This window comes from Octodon degus, unplaced genomic scaffold (assembly GCF_000260255.1).
Source record: "Octodon degus isolate 3935 unplaced genomic scaffold, OctDeg1.0 scaffold00016, whole genome shotgun sequence".
NCBI lineage: Eukaryota > Metazoa > Chordata > Mammalia > Rodentia > Octodontidae > Octodon > Octodon degus.
In genome coordinates this window covers 6,718,208-6,738,374 of record NW_004524592.1, presented here as the reverse complement: position 1 = coordinate 6,738,374, position 20,167 = coordinate 6,718,208, and the positions used below count along the sequence as shown (strand labels likewise).

The 20,167-nt window shown below is 36.8% G+C and overlaps 1 protein-coding gene across 5 annotated transcripts in view; it reads right to left on the bottom strand.

Moving 5' to 3' along the window:
* The window catches only part of Kansl1l (KAT8 regulatory NSL complex subunit 1 like), a 129,940-nt gene that overhangs the window by 39,585 nt on the left and 70,188 nt on the right, over positions 1–20,167 (bottom strand). For all 5 annotated transcript variants that reach the window (XM_023710047.1, XM_023710048.1, XM_004626713.2 and 2 more), the window contains 2 exons: positions 14,142–14,339; positions 7,333–7,454 (listed from right to left, as the gene is read on the bottom strand). In XM_023710047.1, the coding sequence (XP_023565815.1) occupies positions 7,333–7,454; positions 14,142–14,339 (320 nt within the window). The remainder of the gene's footprint in view (positions 1–7,332; positions 7,455–14,141; positions 14,340–20,167) is intronic.

Below are 20,167 nucleotides of genomic sequence, written 5' to 3'. Positions count from 1 at the left end.
CTGCTTTCAGCCTCCCCAGTGCTGGGATTACAGGTGTGCACCTTTGCACCCAGACTCTAGCCAGCTCAGTCTGCCCCAGGGGCACAGCTGGCACAGCATGTGGTGCCAGGGATTGATCCACGGTCCCTGCACTTCCCTAAGCTTGCCTAAGCAGGCACTTTAGTCCACTGAGCTATCTCCCTGGCTCCTATAAAAATATTTTGAGACACTGTGAAAATTTGAATGTTGACATAATTTTATGACAGCAATAGATTATAGATAATATTAAATGTGACAAAAGGGCTATAAAATTACTATACTGAACTACTTACAATTAAAATAAGAACCTCTAGAACTACTTGCTTTTTAAAATTCTCTAGAAAGGAAAATAAGAATAGCTGAAATCAGTTAGCAAAATCTTGAGAATCATTAAAGGCAGGAATAGGTATATTAATTACATTATGCTTTACAATAAGTAAAGGGAAGAAGGAACTGATTATTACAGTACTGTCTGCATTTTCATCTCTAGTTCAAGTGGGACTTTTTAAAGGATAGAAGCAAAAAAAGAAAGAAGCCACTAGAATAGCTGTGCTTTTCCACCTGAGAAATGAGGTCTAAAGCTTGTCAGGCATTTCTAACTGATCGGAGACATTCTCAGGATAATCACTGTTTCATCTTGAGGAAAATTTGAAAGTGAATTTCTTACAAAAACAAAAGCCAAAATATTTTTAAAGTCTCATCTTCTATGCACAAATGTAATTTGCATTATAATTTTAATTTAAAGCCTTCAAATACTTTTTACTAAAAATAATACTGTGCCATAATTTTGGTATCTTGATTTTTCTAATTAAAAGTCAAAAATAAATATTTTCCCATGTGATTACACATTCCCTATGCACACAGTTTTAATAGTTCTGTGGTATCCAGTAAATGTACCACAAATTATCTAAATGTTCCCCATGTAACACTACCCTTTAGGCATATGTTAGTAGAGGAAAGTAAAAAAGAAAGTAAACCTTTTACAAAAGAAAATAATTTCCACTGGAACTACTTTAAAAACACAGCAGGGGAAGTTTTATTTCTCTTATTGATGCCATACATCTAGCTAATCCAATAATTAGTGTCATTTATAGTATTATAAAATTATATTGAAAACATCAGTTTAAAAAACATTGCTAGCACTGTTTGCTCCTAGCTGAGCAGTGATCATTGAAAACATTGTAAGGATGAAAGAGTGACTATATATGATTACTTTAACATTTTAAGTGCATTTTTTCAACTATTATATTTAATTAAAAAGAATGGCTACATTTCATGTGAAATAATTACGGTTAGTGGAAATAAAGAACATGGCAGTGATTCACTGGAATTTAATTTCCTACTACACTGAGACATTCGTTAAGGCAAAAGGAACAGTAATTCAGGCATTATACCAAGCAGCGAACCTCACTTTCTCCGAGAGAATGTCCATGGGGTAAATGAGAATCAATTTACATTTTGTCTGCATGTTAGAATATCTGATCTAAAAATTTGTAACTATTTCTATAATCATACAAGGCACTGCTTTATGTGTTTGAAGACTCAGTCCTGGTTGTTCATTTCCTAGTGAGTCATCTCAGGCCCCACTGCCAGGATTAATAAAGCTTAAAAATCAACTCTTAACATTTTTATGGTGCATTCTGGCATTAGGAAAGAGACGGAGCCTAGGAATCAATGAATAACAAGTGTGCAAATAAGTGCCTGGAAAATAATTAATCAGATAAGCTTAAGTTTACTGTAAAGACACCATGAGAACAGATTAGGATATTATAAAAATAAACCTTAACTACATTTAAATATATGTATATCAAACAATAAGTTTTATATGGCACACAAAAAATACACAAGTGGGCAAATTTTAAAATTTTATGTCTTTTTATATCATATAGAAATTATGGCATATGATACAAGCTAGACTAAGCATGCTTTATTAATAGAAATGAAATATTCCATTTATGAGCTTACCTACCTGGCAACCTCAACTACAGAGACTACAGCTAAAAATCACAAAAAACCTATAAATCACAGTCCTTAGGCCCTAGACCACAAACTGAGGGCAGTCTGAGGTGTGCCAGGAAGCAGGCTGCACAGCAGGTGGTGTCCAGCAGGTGCAACGCAAAGCTTCATTTGTATGAAAGCTGTTCCCTACCACTCCTGCTAGAATAGTGTGCTAGATTCTCACAGGAATGTGACCCTAATGAGAACTGCGCATGTGGGGCATGCGGGGGATCTAGGCTGCATGTTCCTTTTGGGAATTTAATGCCTGATGAACTGAGAATGAGCTGAGGGGGTGATGCTAGTGCTGGGAGTGGCTCCGAGTACAGATGAATATTAGCAAAGAGGACTGTGCACGGGGACCATAATCAACTGATTGCAGGCTCATATCAAACCCTACAGTGAGTGCTAAGTGACAAGCTGCATTTGGTGAAAGGCTTTCGAGTGGCAGGTAAGCTGTTGTACTTCAGTGACATATCTGTGTTTGATGGCAGACTTTACATCAGAATGTGACTTATCTTAGTCTATGAATGGCCTGCCAATTTTATTTCCCACTTTGGTCCCCACCTTGATCTGCACTGTGCACTTGTTTCAGTCACAGTTTTGTTAAGCTCAAAAGCTGGTCTAGGCTAAAGAAGTGCAAAACAAACATCACCTAAGAGCTCTTTGAAAAGGGGAAAGACCCAGTGATCACGATCACACAAGAGAATCTAAGACTGCTAAGGAAGAGAAAGTTGTTACATATGGGTATATTGCAACATGTGATTCATATTTTCCAAGCCTGCTTTTTATAATATATGATAGCAAACAATCCAATGAAGTAAACAAACTTCCAAAACTGCTTCACCACATGAAGACCAAACACCCTGCATTATCAGACAAGTCACTGAGTTTATCAAAGAAAAACTAAGTTAACATGAGGAAGTAACCACCAACTCAAACATATAAACACTGAAAGCATTATTCCTAATGGCTAAGTGCATTACTAAAGCTAAGATGTCCTTTACTATCCACGAAAAGTTGATGTGGCCTGCTGCTAAGGACAACGGTGAACTTTTAGAAGAAGCTACAGTACAAAAGGTAGCATATGTGTCCCTTTCAGCCAGCACCGTAACTACACAAACTGATGACATAGCCAGCAGTATTGAGGCACAGTTGTTAAAAGAGGACTGATGAGCACCTGTGGTACATACTCCAGATGAGGACTGGACCAGGAAACAATGTTTGTTTGACAAGGAAACAATGTTTGTTTCTGTATGATACATTTTTCAGAAAGATGTGCATGTGGATATGTGGGTAAGTAAGGGAAGGGGAATTTAAAGGCCAAGACATGGTAAATACAGGTATCTACTCCCTAAGATGAATAGAAATAGTGTACATGGCAAATGTATTAATAAAATGGGTCAATACTTATCAAGTTTTGAATTAATATGCTGAAATTCGATTTACTTCTGCATCTTGTCTTGTGGTCATGAATTTCTTTATTTTTTCCTCAAGATGTCTTTATTTCTCCTTCAACTTTGAAGGATGCCGTTGCTGGACATAGGAATCTAGATTGGCAGTTATTTTCTTTCAGAGATTGTAGTATATCATTCTGTGCTTTCCTTCATGGTTTCTGCCAAGAAGTCTGCCATTATTCTGAGGAATTCATCTGTAATAAATGGCCTCGCGTTTCTCTCTTACAGCTTTCATTATTCTTTCCTTATTCTTTACTCTTGACATTTTGAGGCATTTTCTGGTCATGCTTCCTTGGAGGCTAAATGCCTTCTGTACCTGCATGTCTATATCTTTCTAGCAGTTCTAGAAGTTTTCTGTAATTGCTTCATAAAAATATTGTATCCCATTTGTCTTAACTTTGGCACCCTCTTCTATACCAGAATGTTGTAAGGGCAGTCTTTTATCCATGTATTAGAGTTCTTAGTTGTTTAGTCCATGATTTCTTTATATTTTTCTTATTAGTGTCTCCATATAATAACAATTCTTCAACCTTATCTGTAAGCCTTGAAGTTCTGTCCTCCACTTGGTCTCAACTACTGGTGAGGCTTTTAACTGAATTTATTTATTTATTTATTTATTTATTTTTTTTTAATGTTTTGTTTATTGATTTGGTACAGGCCTAGCTACACAGCTCAGACTCACAGTGATCCTCCTGTCTTAGCCTCCCCATTACTGGGATTACAGGCATGCACCACCATACCTGGTTTTGGTGGCCAGCTCAGCATGCCCAGGGGTGGGGCTGGTATGGCATGTGGTACTGGAGATTGAATCCGGGTCCTTGCACTTGCCAGGCAGGCGCTTAAGCCATCTCACTCACCAGCCCTGAACATATTATTTAAGTGAGCTTTTAATTTCCAGAATTTCTGTTTGGTTCTCCTTCAGAATCTCTACCCTTTGCTCCTTCAGTCTGTACTGTCTCTCAATTCATTCAGCTGTTTCCTATCTCCAACCAGGTTATGGCCTGCAAGCTCCTGAGCTGTACCACTTGTTCCAGAAGCCCTGTCCCTACACCCAGGAGTGTGCCAAATATCCACATAGAAGTATGTCCCTAATCATGTTGGTGGATTTTAAAGCAAACAGGCCACTGAGCTCTGTGCTGGAAGTGGGCAGCAAGGGGAGGCAAGTGATGCCCTGCACTCAGTATCAGAACTGTCAGGGCCTCAGGAACACACATGGCTTGGGTTCAACTAGTCACCACAGAGAGGTCCTGCCACCCACAGTCCTCCACAACCTGAGCTCCCAGCTACTGAAACTTCTCAGGACACCCACAACTAGCCATCCCCTTGATAACTGTCTCTTGTGGCCATGTCTCAGCCGTCACTGTGGCATAGTCACCCCAGGGACCCTGAAATGTGGTTTTTCTGTGACTTTTGGTTCCTGGCATAGCTTAGTATTAAACAGTAAACCCATTCTCAAAATGGCTCCTGCTTATACTAGTTTTAAATGTGGTGTACACCACTGTGGATTTCTTCCTCAAAGGTATCCTGTCATGCAAGAAAAGTCACTTTCAGATTACAACCTTACTAGGTTTTTATAGCTTACAATAATCATGAGGTGTTCCTGAGGTAGCACCGCCAGCCCTTGTTTAGCACAAAGCCCAGAGGGCCTGTCCAGCCTTACTGCGTCCTTGCAGTTACTTTTATAAACATTACAGACGGCTTCATTCTTTTCTCTGCGTTGTTATCTGTTATTCTGGTTTCTGGCTTTCCTACTGGCTCTTTCTTTCTTCTTGGAGCACTTCTTCTGTTGTTCCAGATTAAGAAGTTGTTTTCTAGGTTTCTTCATTCCAAGTCCTGGAGAAACTGTGATCTGCAGCCTCTGCCATCTGATGCCCTTTCCAGGTGCTTCAACTAATCTCTAAATTTCTCATAATATTTAATCCATGTAAATGCCATGAATATAGTTATATTGTATTTAGAAAAAAATGACAAGAAAAAAGTCTGTACATGTCTAATACAGATGCATCTTTTCCAATTATGCTGGCAAGGTTTTACTGCATCCAGGAATGTGGAATGCACAGATACAAAAGACCAACTGTACACTTAAACTAAAAATACCCATGTACTCATGTAAGTACACATGTAATAATGTCATTCTTAATTAGGCAAACAAAACATAATCCCAGTGGCAATGCTTATACACACTTTTATGGCTGGCCCTGCACTTCACTTACTCTCCTAAGGAAGATTCTTGCACATAAGGATATCACGGTTGCCCTTTCATGTGAGAATCTGTACTTCCAAAGTAAACCATCAGTGATGAAATGAATAAATATAAAGTGAAAAAAAAAAAGCAAAAGCAAAACAAGAACTACTCTCAGAATAATGGATATGTGACCCAGCACAAATAAAACTCTTAAAAATTAGACTTTCAGAATACCAATAGAAATGAAAATTAAATATTTTTAAGACATCCACTAATATTATTAAGAATGTGATAAATAGTCTTTCACTATGGCATATGTTCCTGTTATTCTATATTAAACGTATTATATTGTTTATATAAATACTTCGAATACAAAATTACCCTTAGATAGCTATAGTATTAAATCAAAGGACCTAAAATTATAAATTTATTTTAAAAAAAACTTAATGACACACAAATGGTATTCTATTAATATACTGTCAAGTTGCATTTTTAAAATGAAAAATTCAAAGAGAAAAGTAAAACAAAATGAAATTGAATAAATGTTCTTCTCAAAAAGGATTAGAATTCATTGAACACTTTTTTGTGCAGGGTCTCACTACATAGCTCAGACTTGTAGAAATCCTCCTGTTTTCTGTCTCCCTAGAGCTGGGGTTACAGGCTTACGCCACCACGCCTACACTCTATCACCAGCTCAGTGCGCCCGTGGGCGGGGCCAGCCCTGCGCATGGCCCAGGATCAAACCCTTGCCCCTGAGCTATCTCACCGGCTCTAATACATATATGTTTTTGTTTTTGTTTTTTTAAATTAGGACGGAGTCTGCAGGTCTGCAGAGTTTCATTATGTAGCTCAGACTCGTAGTGATCATCCTCTTTTCAGCCTCCCAAGTGCTGGGATTACAGGCGCGTACCACAATGCCCAGTTTCAATAGCCGTCTCGGTGCACCCCAGGGAGTGTGGCCGGCACAACACACAAGGTATAGAATTCTAGCCACTGTGCTCTGCCTAAGCAGGCGCGTTAGTCCACTGAGCTATCTGGCTGGCCCTTAGAATACATGTTTTTAATCAGTCAGTGTATAAAAGAAATTGTTGAGGACTACAAAAACTGTTTTGTTAATCATACCGGAGATAAAACTCGGGACCTTGCGCTTGCCGGGCAGGTGCTTATGCCCCTGAGCTATCTCCCTGGCCCTTGCAAAATCTATTTTATCAGTTATATTCAGAAAAAAATTCATGAAAGTTAATATATGAAATAATTGACTAAAACATTAGAATTGTATTTGTAACATATGCCAATCTTCTGTGTCCAAATTATATCCCAGGACTTGTTTTGTTTTGTTTTTATAAATCTACTACAAAGACGGCATGGAGCTCAAGAATTCAAAAGAAACAAAATGGAAAGTCTAACAAATGAGGAAGGGCTTCTATAACAAATGTTAGCACTAATATGCTTTTTCAGAAACAGCATAAAATTTCCAAGAAAAGTTTCTCCCTTATTCCCAACTTCATCATTATCTTAATTATATTAATTTGCTATAATCTAATAAACATACCCATGTCTACTGATTGCAGTCTAGTAGTTCTTAACACAAAAGAAAAACCAGCTATAATATTTGTAGATAACAAAATAAATAAGCACAGCTAAAGTTAGAAGCCAAACTATCTTACTGATACCTACCTTCTGGAAATGCCATTAGTGAAACACTTGTGGCTGCAGGATTTAGAGGAGAGGGGAGATGAAGTTGGAGATAAGTTGAGCGGTGCGATCAAACTGTTGATGATCTCAGTCAGCTGTGCGCTCTGCAAGGCAACAACCCACGTCACGCTGCTGCCAGCCAAGCAGTGTGTGCTGTCTCTCCGACCTATAGGCGCCATACAACGCCTGATGCCTCTTAAAGCAGACACATGAGTAGACTGCATAGATATTTTAATCTATCAATATGATTGACATCACACTGATTTTTCCATTTATTACTAACCTTTATTTTCAAGTAGCCACCATTTGCCATATTCTTTTTAGATGATTTCTTTATCTACCAGTCCCATCTTCCAGAATTATCTGGAACCAATTATGAACATCTACATATTTCCTTTAAGATGACAAAATTAGTAATAAAAAAATCTTAGCTATTTTTATATGTACCTATTGATGTTACTATTAATGATAAGTACAGATGAAGAAATTACAGAAAAAGAGAAATTAAGTGGATGAGCGAGGGATATAAGATTGGGAAGCAACAGACCTAGGATCCAAATTCAGGCCTAATTTTACCACACTGTTTCTCAGTATTTTTCCACCTCAAAAAATTTGACTTCTATTAAGAAAAAGAGTACTCAAGACATTCACTGACCTTTACCCCAAGCTTAAATCCATGTGAAATTATTAAATTACTCTCAAAACAATCACAATATTTTAGTAAAGTCACATAAGTGGAAACTGTGTACTTCTACAAAAAAAAAATGTGTATTTCTTTAAACACATAACCCGGGCTCATGGTAGAAAAATGAAAAAATATATAAAAATTTTAAAAATGAAAAGAATACCTTGCACTTTGGAAGCCTGAGACAAGAGGATCCCAAATTTGAGCGCAGCCTGCGAAACAGCGACTTAACAAGACTTGTCTCAAAATTAAGATCAGGGGTTTTAGGGGAGGGAATGCTAGGGGCTGGGAGGTAGCTCAGCATGAAAGCTCTGGGCTTAATCCTTAGTACTGGAAAAAAGGTGTCACTTATACACATATGACAAAGTGAACTATTGTCAATCTTGATATATATCCCTCTTTGCTGAGTATATATAAGCATGACCGCAAGCATAATATATATGCATGAGTTCTTTTAAAAATTATGCACATAAATTGTCTAAAACCTGTTTTTCTCCCTTGATATAATGTGATTTTGTTTTGCAAATTATATGCAGACCTGTTATACAATGTTCATTAACTGCAAAATATTAGATCTACAGAAGCCTGCTAAATAATTATTTTTACAGTCATTTGCATAAAACTAATAACATTTTATCAGAAATAATGAGATAAAGAATATGATATAACCTAGCCTAATATCTGAGTCCCTAAAAATTTCTTTCATGAAAAAGATCCTGCACTGTTTTCATCATTTTCTTAAAAAAGTACACAGTTAATGAGTTCATTTTGAAAATTGTTGCACAGATAATTTCCCAATTAAAATTCATTTCCAAATTCATCAGTACCAATAAGTTCTTTATCTACTTTTCAAGTACAAGTTTAGTCATTCAATTAAATTAATGAAGTAAATCATTTTCCAGGCTGCAATATAAAACACTACTTTCATTGTTCTGTCTTCAAATACATCATCAAAAGCTAGTAAGCCACTGACTTCACCAGTCAAGTGTGTGTGATAACCGCCTCATAAGGACAGCATGGAGACAATGAGCTTTACCTTTCAGAGACATAAACTGAATTCTAAAAAGAAAAACTAATCAACTTTAAGTAAAAAAAAAAGGTAATGTGTATCCATGGCAAGCTTTTTAATGTAAATACACTAGAAGTGAAATTTATTTTAAATTATCTGAAGTACTAAAATAAGGCATCTTTTTAATTTATGAAGAAAATATATCACAATACAAGTAGTAATCTTATGAATCAGTTATCTTTTAAAAGTACTTACAGTATACAACTCAACTGAACATTTATGGTTTAATTGCCACTTCTAACTAATCAAGTCAAAAGACTGTCAATAAAGGTTTATCTTAAATTACCTTAACAAAAACATGCATTACATTGGGCTTGCTACCCCCAACATTTTAATTTTAAAAATTTCCCTTAAAAAAGTAGTTGTAAACAACTTAATTTTTTAAAAAATGACCCATAAAGTATTACTATCACATTTAAGAAAACAAGCTGTGCACAATTTATTAATGCCCTCCACAAGTGATTGTTGCTGATCGTTTTTATTTTCCTCTAAACTGGGCACAAGGGCACATGCCTGTAATCTCAGCACTCAGGAGGCAGGAGGAGTGCCCTGAGTTTGAGGCCAACCTGTGCTGCACTGTGAGCTCAAGCCGGGCAAGGCTACCTAGTGAGTTCAAGGTCAGCCTGAACTGCACAGTGAGACCCTGTCTCAGAAAAACAAAAGTCATCAAAGTCAGGAGATTTCCACTCAGATTTCACAACAAAGCCTTGCAGTCAAGGCAAAAATATATGACAAGGTCACCATCTGAAGGCAGTGTGTAAATAATTTTCCTCTATTCTTATGTGAAACTATTACTTTTGGGCTCACAACTCCTTGCTCCTTATTATTATGGTTTAGATCTACAAAGGCTCCCAAGAGTCTCAGGTTCAGAGGTGGTGATATATATCCCTCTGATATATATCAGAGAAAGCAGGTTCCTGGGGGTATAATATAAGGGTGAAAGCAGGTTCCTGGGGGTATAATATAAGGGTGAGAAAGAGAAAGCAGAGAAAGCAGGTTCCTGGGGGTATAATATAAGGGTGTATTCTCATCTGCAGCTTCTCCCCTTCTCCTCTGCTTCCTGGCTGCCATCACGTGGGAAAATTCCTTCCACAATTCTCCGCTATGCCATTTTTGCTCTGAAGCTAATTGACAAGAGACTGACCCAGAACAAACCTCTCCTCCACTATGCTGAGAGCATGAAGTACTGTACTTTGTTCTAGTACAGGGAAAGCTGATAGATACAGAAAACTGGTACTATAAATGAGAGTGTTGCGGTAACTATTCCTGACCATGTGGTTTAGAAGACTTTGCTTTTCAGGAGGTGTTTCAAAGTGTTTGGAGAGTAGGCTACAGCTATGATGCTGTAAGTAGTGTTTGGTGTATGAAACTGGTTAGAAATCAAAAGACCAGAATACAGATGGGAGTGTGGGCAGTAAAGGTTAGACCCACGAGACTTCAGTTGGGAACAAGGATTCCATTGGCAACTCTACTAAACACCATGTGTGTTGCACTGTGCCAGAAAATTGGTTTGCATTCTGCTCATGACCCGAGACTGTGGCGAAACGAGAATAAGAGAAGCAGTTAATATGGTATAAGAAATTTCCAGGCAACTCAGTGTTCAAGTTATGACAGGGTTACTACTAGATGATTTATCCATAAATATAGTAAGAACCAAGAGAAAAGATGGAATTAAATGATATGATAATTTTGCAGTTTTGTTACAAGAGCCTGGAAATTTGATACAAAGAACAGGGTTTCTGAAAAGATCAATACTGAGAGAGTGAAGTATTTTGTACAGGGAGGACAAAAAAAAAAAAAAAAGAACTCTTGAGCGCATCTCAGAAATTAACAAGACCCTATCCATCATAAGATCAAGGGCTCAAGACTGCAAATCTTTCACTTGAGATTTCCTGGGACACCTGCTCACTCAGGGCCACCTAGGAAAATGTATCCCCAATTTCAACTGTCTAGAAACTCGGAAGCTGCTGCAGCCCTGATCCAAGGGAGTCCAGCTACTACCCATGTTAGCAGCCGACCCTTATAGAGCTGGTTTTTCAGGTATTCAGAATGCAAGAGTCATTGAAGTCAGGAGATTCCTACCCAGATTTCACAACAAAGCCTTGCAGTCAAGGCAAAAATGTATGACAAGGTCACCATCTGAAGGCAGTGTGTGAAGCTGTGAGAGTAAAGGTAAAGGTGTAGTACAGACCCCAGGAAGTTTGAGGTACCAGCAACATGGAACATCCGTGGAAATCCACAAGCAGTGAGTGGACCCAGCCCAAAACAGAGACCATTTATGGGCTACAAGTGGTAATGCTATAGAACTGGGGCTGCCCAAGCCCTTTAGAGACCAGATCTTTTGACAACCTTCCCTAGGGTACTGGATATGCAACTACAGGATTTAATGTTTGCCCCGCTGGGTTTGGTCCTACTCTCGCCTGATTTCTTTTATACTCTTATTTCTCCCTTTTGGATTTTGTGTTGTATGTGGGAATGTGTCAGTGTATGTTGGAAGTGTTTATCTTGTACCATTATATGATAGATAGCATTGTTAAACTTTCTCTTTGATGTCTTCAGGGGCTCACAGCTAAGGGTATGCCTTGAGTCTGAGAGAGCTTGGATTTGTAATCCAAGTAAGTAATGCTGAAACCATTCAGACCTTGGCATTCTTAGATATAAGACTTTTGGAAGTAGAATATTATCATTTAGATCTAAATGAACCCCAAATTCTCCTGTGTTGTGGAAGTGACTAAATTGTGGGGGCACTATATTCATCAATGGATTCTTCCATTGACAAGTTTAGTGCCTGAATGTGGTATTAGGAAGTGGAGACTAGCTTGAAGTAAGTCACTGGGGTTGTGACCAGCATGGGTGTATTTTTGGCCCTGTTTGTCCCTGGGCTCTGAATCCTGGCTGCCATACTTTGAGTAACTATTTTCTCTGTGGTTTCCCTCTGCCAGCCATTCTACCCTGGAGCCCACAGACCAGTAAATGGAGCCAGGAGCCAAAATAAACTCTCCTCCTTTAAATTATGGCTGTCAGATACTTCAGATACTATGTTCAGCGATGGAAAAGGGACTATGCCATGTGATTTGTGCAGAAGTCCTCATTATGCCTAGAAGGGTCTCATGCTGCTTAATGGTCTGCTGTCACTGTCCTTAAATTCTTAATAAATTAAGGTGTCTGCAGTTGCATTTTGCACTGTACAAATCTGATGCTGTCTAAGGTCCAACAAAATTGTTGAAACCAAGAAGAAAAAAACAAAGTACAAAAAGTCTTTTCAACATGAAAACTGTAGAATAGCCTGTACTAGCTATTAATTTCAGCTGGGTGTAGTAGCATATGTGGCAATTCCAATATTTTGGGAAGCTGGATGGACCAAAAGTTTAAGCCTATCCTGGGCAATTTAGTATCTTAGCAACACCTTGTCTTAAAATAAAAAGTAAGAATAAAGGGCTGAGGATGTAGGTCAGTTAGAAGGGTCAGTTCGATTTGCAGTGGGAGAGGAGAAAAGGAATGAGGAGGAGTAAGAAGAGGAGAAAGGGGAGGGAGCGGGAAGACAAAGGAGCAGAACTAATTCATCAGCTTGCTTTCCAATAAATAACTAATGGCCAACAAGTGGAGAAAGTAGGTCTGACTGAGAAAGCAAATACATCATTCTAGCGTATGAAGCAACTAAAGTGAGACTGAAAGGGGCTGGCCCTTTGGGATGAGGGGCAGAGAGTAAGCGGGGAAGGAAGAATACAAGCATCACCTAGACTGATCTGTAATACCACTTATTTGTCAGAGTACATCCCAACTAATTACTGAAGAATTACTTTTTTTAATTTCATTTTTGAAGAATTACTTTAAAATTATTTAAGTTAATATGCAAGTTATTGTGACATATCCATTAGGAGATAATTCATTTATACTAGGGTTGGAAAATTACTGAATAACTTTCTACATTCCAAAATATTCATGAAAGCATTTTGATTATATATGAAAAGAAAACTCAAAGCAATTGTAACTCTACCAAATATGAGGATTTACACAGTGTTTTGGTTTACCAGGAATCTAGCACTAAATTATTTAGCAGCTTACATTAGAAAAATTAGATGTAGACAAGTTTGAATCCATATTATTTCCCAGGATACAAGGTAATCATGCAGCTGGGGTCAGGACTGACTATACTCTGGCAGTGTCTCCGTAGTTGCAAAGGAAACACATTGATAGATATAGATACAGATACTGTTAAATAATTCTACTTATAGAGTCATCCATAATAGGATTTACAGATAGGCAAGGATCTAGAATTCAAGTGATCTATTAGGGGTTTCTTTGATTTTCTATTCTATTTTTATGATGAAATTCATATTCCTTTATTACTTTTTACTGAAAGTTTCAATTGGTCATTTTTTTTTTTTTTTTAATTTAAGACACGTTGTTAGCTCGGACTCAGTGATCCTCTTGTTTACAGCCTCCCAAGCGCTGGGATTACAGGTGCACAACACCACACCTATTCTCAGTCGCCATCTCAGTGCCTCCTGAGGACAGACAGGGCTGGCACCGCAGGCAAGGGAATGGAACTCCAGGTCCTTGTATCTGCCTAAGCAGGCACTTTAATTTGCTGAACTATTTGGCTGGCCATGGTCAAACAGATTAGGCACTGTTTTTTCCTACCATTCTTTCCTCCTGAAAAAAGTCCAATGATGAGCAGGGTTTTTTTTTGTTTTTGTTTTTGGTGGAACCGGCAATTGAACTCAGGACCTTGCACTTGCCATCTCCCCGACCCCAGATGAGCAGTTTTGTTCGGAAAGAATTTTCTAACCCTAGTATAAATGAATTATATCCTAATGGATATGTAACAATAATGTGCATATTGATTTAAATAATTTTAATTGTATCAACAATAGAGGTAAACCACATACATATACTAAGTGTTTTATTGTATGCAGTGTCAAGTAGCCAATTTTATTACCCATATCAAAGCCAAATACACACATGATATTTATTTGAATATATAAAATCAGTAAAATGTCATTTTACAACACATACACTTTACTCTGATTTTACCTGTTTTTCTATGTTTCGAAGAAGAAGTGTTGGGCTGCTCGGTGACATTTCAAAATCTTGTTCTGGTAAAGGCTCCTGATTCCTCTGGGGAACCTGAAGATTCTCTGTGGTGTTTAATGAAGCTGCTTGCTCTGCAAACTTTATTTGTTTTTTCAATATGTCTTTTGGAAGCTTACTTTCTTCTAGGATCACTATCCCCTAGATAAATAGCAACAAAAGGGTTGAATTGATAGCAAATTGATTACTAAATCACCTTTAATGCTTCAGTGTACATGAAATTGTGCATCCTAAGATCCCTTGTAAAAAATTAAAACACACACTCTTACTTAATGTCACAAAATGGCTAATTTAAGACATGTGGTTAAAATAACACTGGCTGGTGGGTTGGGCTTGTACTTCATTATCATAATTTATGCATATGCAAGTTTCTTTCTATTGGTTTTCAGCATTAGCATTAAAACTATGACATATTCAGAATACAATTAAAGGCTCATACTCAGAATAAGGGCATTTTGTACTAAAATTTGGAATATTTCTTGTTATAATCCTTTGATCTTTTGCTTACAAGTATTTCTACTTGAGTTCTGTATTGAAAATGAACTTAATAAATCAAAATATTAACCTACTAACATCCAAATACCAATCTAACACTATGCTAACTCCCTTTAGAGCGTTGCTGTGAGCTGGACCCTGCTGCTACCAGCCAGCAACCACAGGCAGGAACACACCAGTGAAAAACAGATCTTGCTGCATATAGGGGAGCTATGCTAGTGGTAAAGACAGGCTATCAATTTTGATAGAGTATTTTCTAGAATGTAAAGAACCCAAAGAGTGAGAAGGCCTCTACAGGCCTCTGTATTCCTTTGTACTCTCACACACTTACTCCTTAGCTCATTTGCTCTACGTTTGCTCATATTCCTCAGCTTTCTCCTCCCAATGGTTCACAACCCTAGGTACTTAGAGACAATAGGAGTAGAAAAGAAAGAGGAAAAAGGAGTGTATGAACAAGATTTTAACTGTGTCATGGTAAGTTCTCATAAAACTTCCTTGCACTCTACCCATTGTACTACCCTCCTTTCAAAGGGGGTTAAAAAGATATACAGTGGCATTCATGTATGCCACATATAAAACAACTAATAAGGTCCTATAGCTAGTTAAAAGAATAAAATATTAAGCTATTAATGTGGCTAAAATAAGTTTTGAATGGAGATACTTAAAAGTATTAATATAGGTTAATATAATTAACATCAGAATTGAATAAATTAAATCACTGATGTGGGCCAGCATATATCATGTTTAAGTCCAATTTACAAGGAGGAAACTACCTATACATAATAATGTGTCATTTATGCACTCTAGTTTACACTATATAGACTACATACTGTATTTCTCAAAAATCTACATTTACAGTAATGCTGACATTTCCAAAGAGAAAAGGATCCATTGTTGATCTTACTAACTTTTTTTCTTAGAATATACAAGTATAATCATCAAAAAAAAAAAATCTGAGGAAACATATTTAAAAGAAGTTATTTCATTTGGCATTTTAAAAATTAAAGTAGATATGATAGAGTATGCATCTCAAAAAACAGTGACGGTATCCATTCAAAGCTTCTACAAGTCTTTCATTAAGTATTTTTTTTAAATAAATATCTGCATGTAATAGAAACACAAGAGTTCATCATATCAATTTAATTGTAATTCCCTTAGGATTTGATTAAAGTTTATATTATTTGCTAGTGTGCTGCAGATTAGATACTTATTTCATGACCCATATTTATGATATTGCTTCCATGTAAAAATCTATCCTGGATTTCAAAAGTCTACTATCCAAACCTCTGTGATACTGCCTTTTCATAAATAAAGAACCAACTCATGTTTAGCTCAGTCAAGAAAGATTTTTTTTTTAAGAAAGATGTTTTAAAAGTTCTGCCACGAAGACATTTACAGCCCACTTTATAATCTATTTTTTGCCTTAAAGTGTCACCCCAGCCCAATCTCTTAGCATACAAGACGAGTGGCCTGTGAACTGCCATTTCCTTCCCCATGACAATCCAAAAACTAAAGAAATGGATGAAGATTATATCTTCTGTGGAAACAGAGTAAGGTGTTTGTTTTGTTTTTTAAAGCTGGAAAATAATTATCTTGTGGGGGTACTGGGAATCAAACTCAGGACCTTGTGCTTGCCAGGCAGTTGCTATGCTGCTGAGCTATATCCTCAGCCAAGAAAAGAATTGTATATTTCTAGATACTAAGATATTTGAGATACTATAATATTCTAGATATTATAATACTATAATAGAAAAAAGGTACATAACAAAGATTTCAATTTTTTTAGACAAATGAGACATGTACAGTAGTGGAGGTAAGTGAAAACTCTTAAGGTAAAATGAAAGCAAATCACCTGATCCAGAGACGACACCTAGTTTCCAGTAACACTGGAGAGACAGCCTGAGCCCATCCCGTATCCCAGGGTCCTTGTAGAACAAGCATGGTATGAAAAGATAAACAATTGCTTCAGCAACTTCTTTACTGCTCACACAAAGTCATCAATGCTAACTATAACAAAACACTTCCGTGAGATATTTTTAAATATCCAAAATATACATTTTAGAATGTGGAAGGCACAATTCTATCACAGAATAACAACAGAAACCTAAGAGCGATTGGGTAACCAGTGTCTCTTGCAAGAAAAAAACTATCACAGTTTTTTTCTGAAAATGACAAGTTGTTTACTTGTGGAAAGCTTATTAAGTTTGAGAAAGAAAAACAAGTTGCAATATGTTGATGAAGTTATTGTAAGAATAACCAAGGGATCCTGCTAAAAGCTGTTATTTTATCCTAAAACTTTGAAGAAAATCTAGGCCATATGAAGTGTGGTAAAAGAGCAAATGATAGGTTAAAGACCTAAAATTTGTGGATGTCCTAAGTCTTTCAGTGTGTCCTGCCCTCCTTCAGAGGGACTTATTCAAACAGGAAATTTACAAAATAGCATCTCTCAATCTCTTTCCCTTCTCTTTATTTGTAATTTAACTGAGAAGAAAATCCTTTTCTTCATGAAATATCTTAAACAGGAAGTTCTGACTCAAGATAGTATTAGATATCCTTTAATATTTTTTCTTACAATAATTCAAGAAGCTGTAATAACAAATAGCTGTTTGTCCTATTCAGTGTAATAATAGCTCATGTAAACTATAAATAAAAACACTACACATCTTGATTAATTTATAAAAATATAAGGAGGAAGTATGCAAATAACTATCATATATGACAGCATAATTGCTTGGCATTTTCCATAAAATAAACAAGAAGATTTCATTCTTTTGTTTTCTTTGGTTATTTATGTTTCTTCCACCCAAAGCAAGAATCATACCCCTAGACCAACGATTATTTATTTTTTCCCAGTGCTCAGAATCTAACTCAAGGATCCCTCCACACTACATAAGCACTCTTAGCACTTGGGTACACCTAGTCCCTCATAATAAGAGCCCAAAGAGCTGGATCCATATCCAGCATGAACAAAGAAATATGTAAAGTTATATTACTGGGAAGCTTAGATTTCTTTCCTTAAAATAATTTATTTTAGGAACAGGAAGATAGCTTAGTGGTATAAGTGCCTTCCTGGAAAGTGCAAGGTCCTGAGTTTGATCCCCAGTACCTAATAATAATAATAATAATTTATTTCAATAGCTATTGTAAAATATATAGTCAAGCATTTTAATAAAACATTCAAACACCAAGTATATAGTATTGCTTAGAATGTACAGAAAATTAAAACAGCCTTTGTCAGAGCTGGTGAGATGAAGCTAGTTTAGCAGACTAAGTGCCTGGTTAGGCAAGCACAGGGGCAGGTTAGATCCCCAGCACCACATGCCTTGCTGGCCCCGCCCCGCAGGCGTACTGAGCTAGCCACCAAGACTTGGCTGGTGGTGCATGCCTGCAATCCCAGCGCTGGGGAGCCTGAAAACAGAAGGATCACTACAAGTCCAAGCTGCAAGACCCTGTACCAAATACAATAAATAAATAAATAAATAAATAAATAAATAAATAAATAAAATCAATCCTTTGTCAAGTCAAGGGAATGTGAACCAAATTCTTGAAAATTTCCAAATCATTTTATACTTGACAAATTTAAGAATTCCACTTGTTATGAAAATGTGACATTTTTGATGTGATATTACACATTAAAAAATTATCAAAGAGAAGAGACCTTGGTGATTTTAAAAGGATTAAATTACTGAAACTGAAGTTCTCTGTAAAGGAAAAGTAAATTAGGAAAAATAACTGTGGTAATTAAAAATAAAATTTCCATCAGGAAACCTTTTCAATATGATTCTCTTAAATCTAGCAGACCTACAAGAATAAGGTTTTCTGTCAGTTCTTTTACTACCTTGCTACAAATACCATTGCCACATTCAGTGGAGAACTCACCATCTTCACCACTCTCTTAGCTTCCTCTCGCATTCTTGAACTCAGGACCTCATGCTTGCCAGCCTTCCTCTCCCATTCTTACCCAACTCTCAGTTTGTGTCCTCTCAATACCACACTGCCTCGTCAGTCCTGAAATTGACTGTGCTGTTTCTACCTTTGGACCTTAACGGAATTCTTTCTTGTGGCTCAATCACTTCATCAAGAAAATTACTATTTATCCTAGAGAAGCCTGAAATAAATAGCACATCACCTCTTTCTCTCCTTTTCTCTGAACTTCTTTTCCCTAATAGTTTCTTTCATGTTTTTTCTATATCCTTCTCTGTCCCACTGAATATGCATCACTGGACATACCATCAGCTTTCAGCTACTTATGTTTCTGGCCTTCCTTATCTGAATACAAATACATAACACAGCCAAAACATATTAACCTTTGCCAATGCACACACCTTAGAGGGAGTTGGACTATAATCACCAAGTTCAAAGCCTCTGATCAGGGTCAGGGAGATGTCTCAGTAGAATAAGTACTTGCCTGGCAAGGACAAGGGCCTGAGTTCAATCCCCAATCCCAGTTCAAAAAAAAAACAACAACTCTGATCACCTCCTTTCATATCTGTTTCTTTTTAGTACAATGTCCATCAACTTTATAATACTGTATCATCTTCTGAGGTCCATAGTCCCACTATGTGAAAAGAAGTTTCCCAGAAAAACAAAGTTACAAACATATATTTAGCAGCATTTAGATTAAATAGGATTTCAAGGGATTGCATGAGAGCTCTTTATATCATTGCTTCTATGGGAAAATGTACTTTGAATTTCAAACACCCTATAATTTTCCATACTTCAAGATTTAAGCAGCCTATAATTTGGGGAAAACAATATATTTTAAGCTAGGGAAATGGCACATTAATATCCCCGTGGTTGGAATTAAAATAGCATTTATTTATGTAATCATTGCTTAATTTTTATCCTCATTACAATGAAATCCCTAAAAAATGTAAGAACCTTGCAAGTTTTCCATCCCCACTAAATATTCTAAGCACATATCAGATACCTAACTATGTGTGAAAGAATAAAAGTAAAACATGAGAAAATGAAAACAGAGTGCTATAAATTTTATCTTAAAATTTTTATAATATTATAACAGATTTACTGCCATTTCTACTGAAATAACTACAAATCTGTATCTTTTTGGAAATCTGCCTTGTCTAAGGTCTCATTTCCAACACCTTTAAAACACCTCCAACAGAACTTGACAATGTATAAGAAAGTTTATATTCATCAAACTTCCTGCAAATTAAGCACTTTTTACCTTTCTTGGAAACTGTAGAGAAGAGAATATTAAAATCATAATCTCTTAGGCAGATATTATAAACATAACTGTCGACAAAATTATCCTCTTCTCTGTGTGAGAGAGGAGGATTCTGGTAGTTGTTACAGGTAGGATCTGAAAAGGCACAATGTCAGCTTGCTTTTAAAACACCTTAAGCTTGGGCCGGCCAAACAGCTCAGCAGATTAAAGCCCCTACTTAGGTCCGGGAGATGCCTCAATAGGATAAGTGCTTCCCTGGCAAGTGCAAGGGCCTGAGTTCAATCCC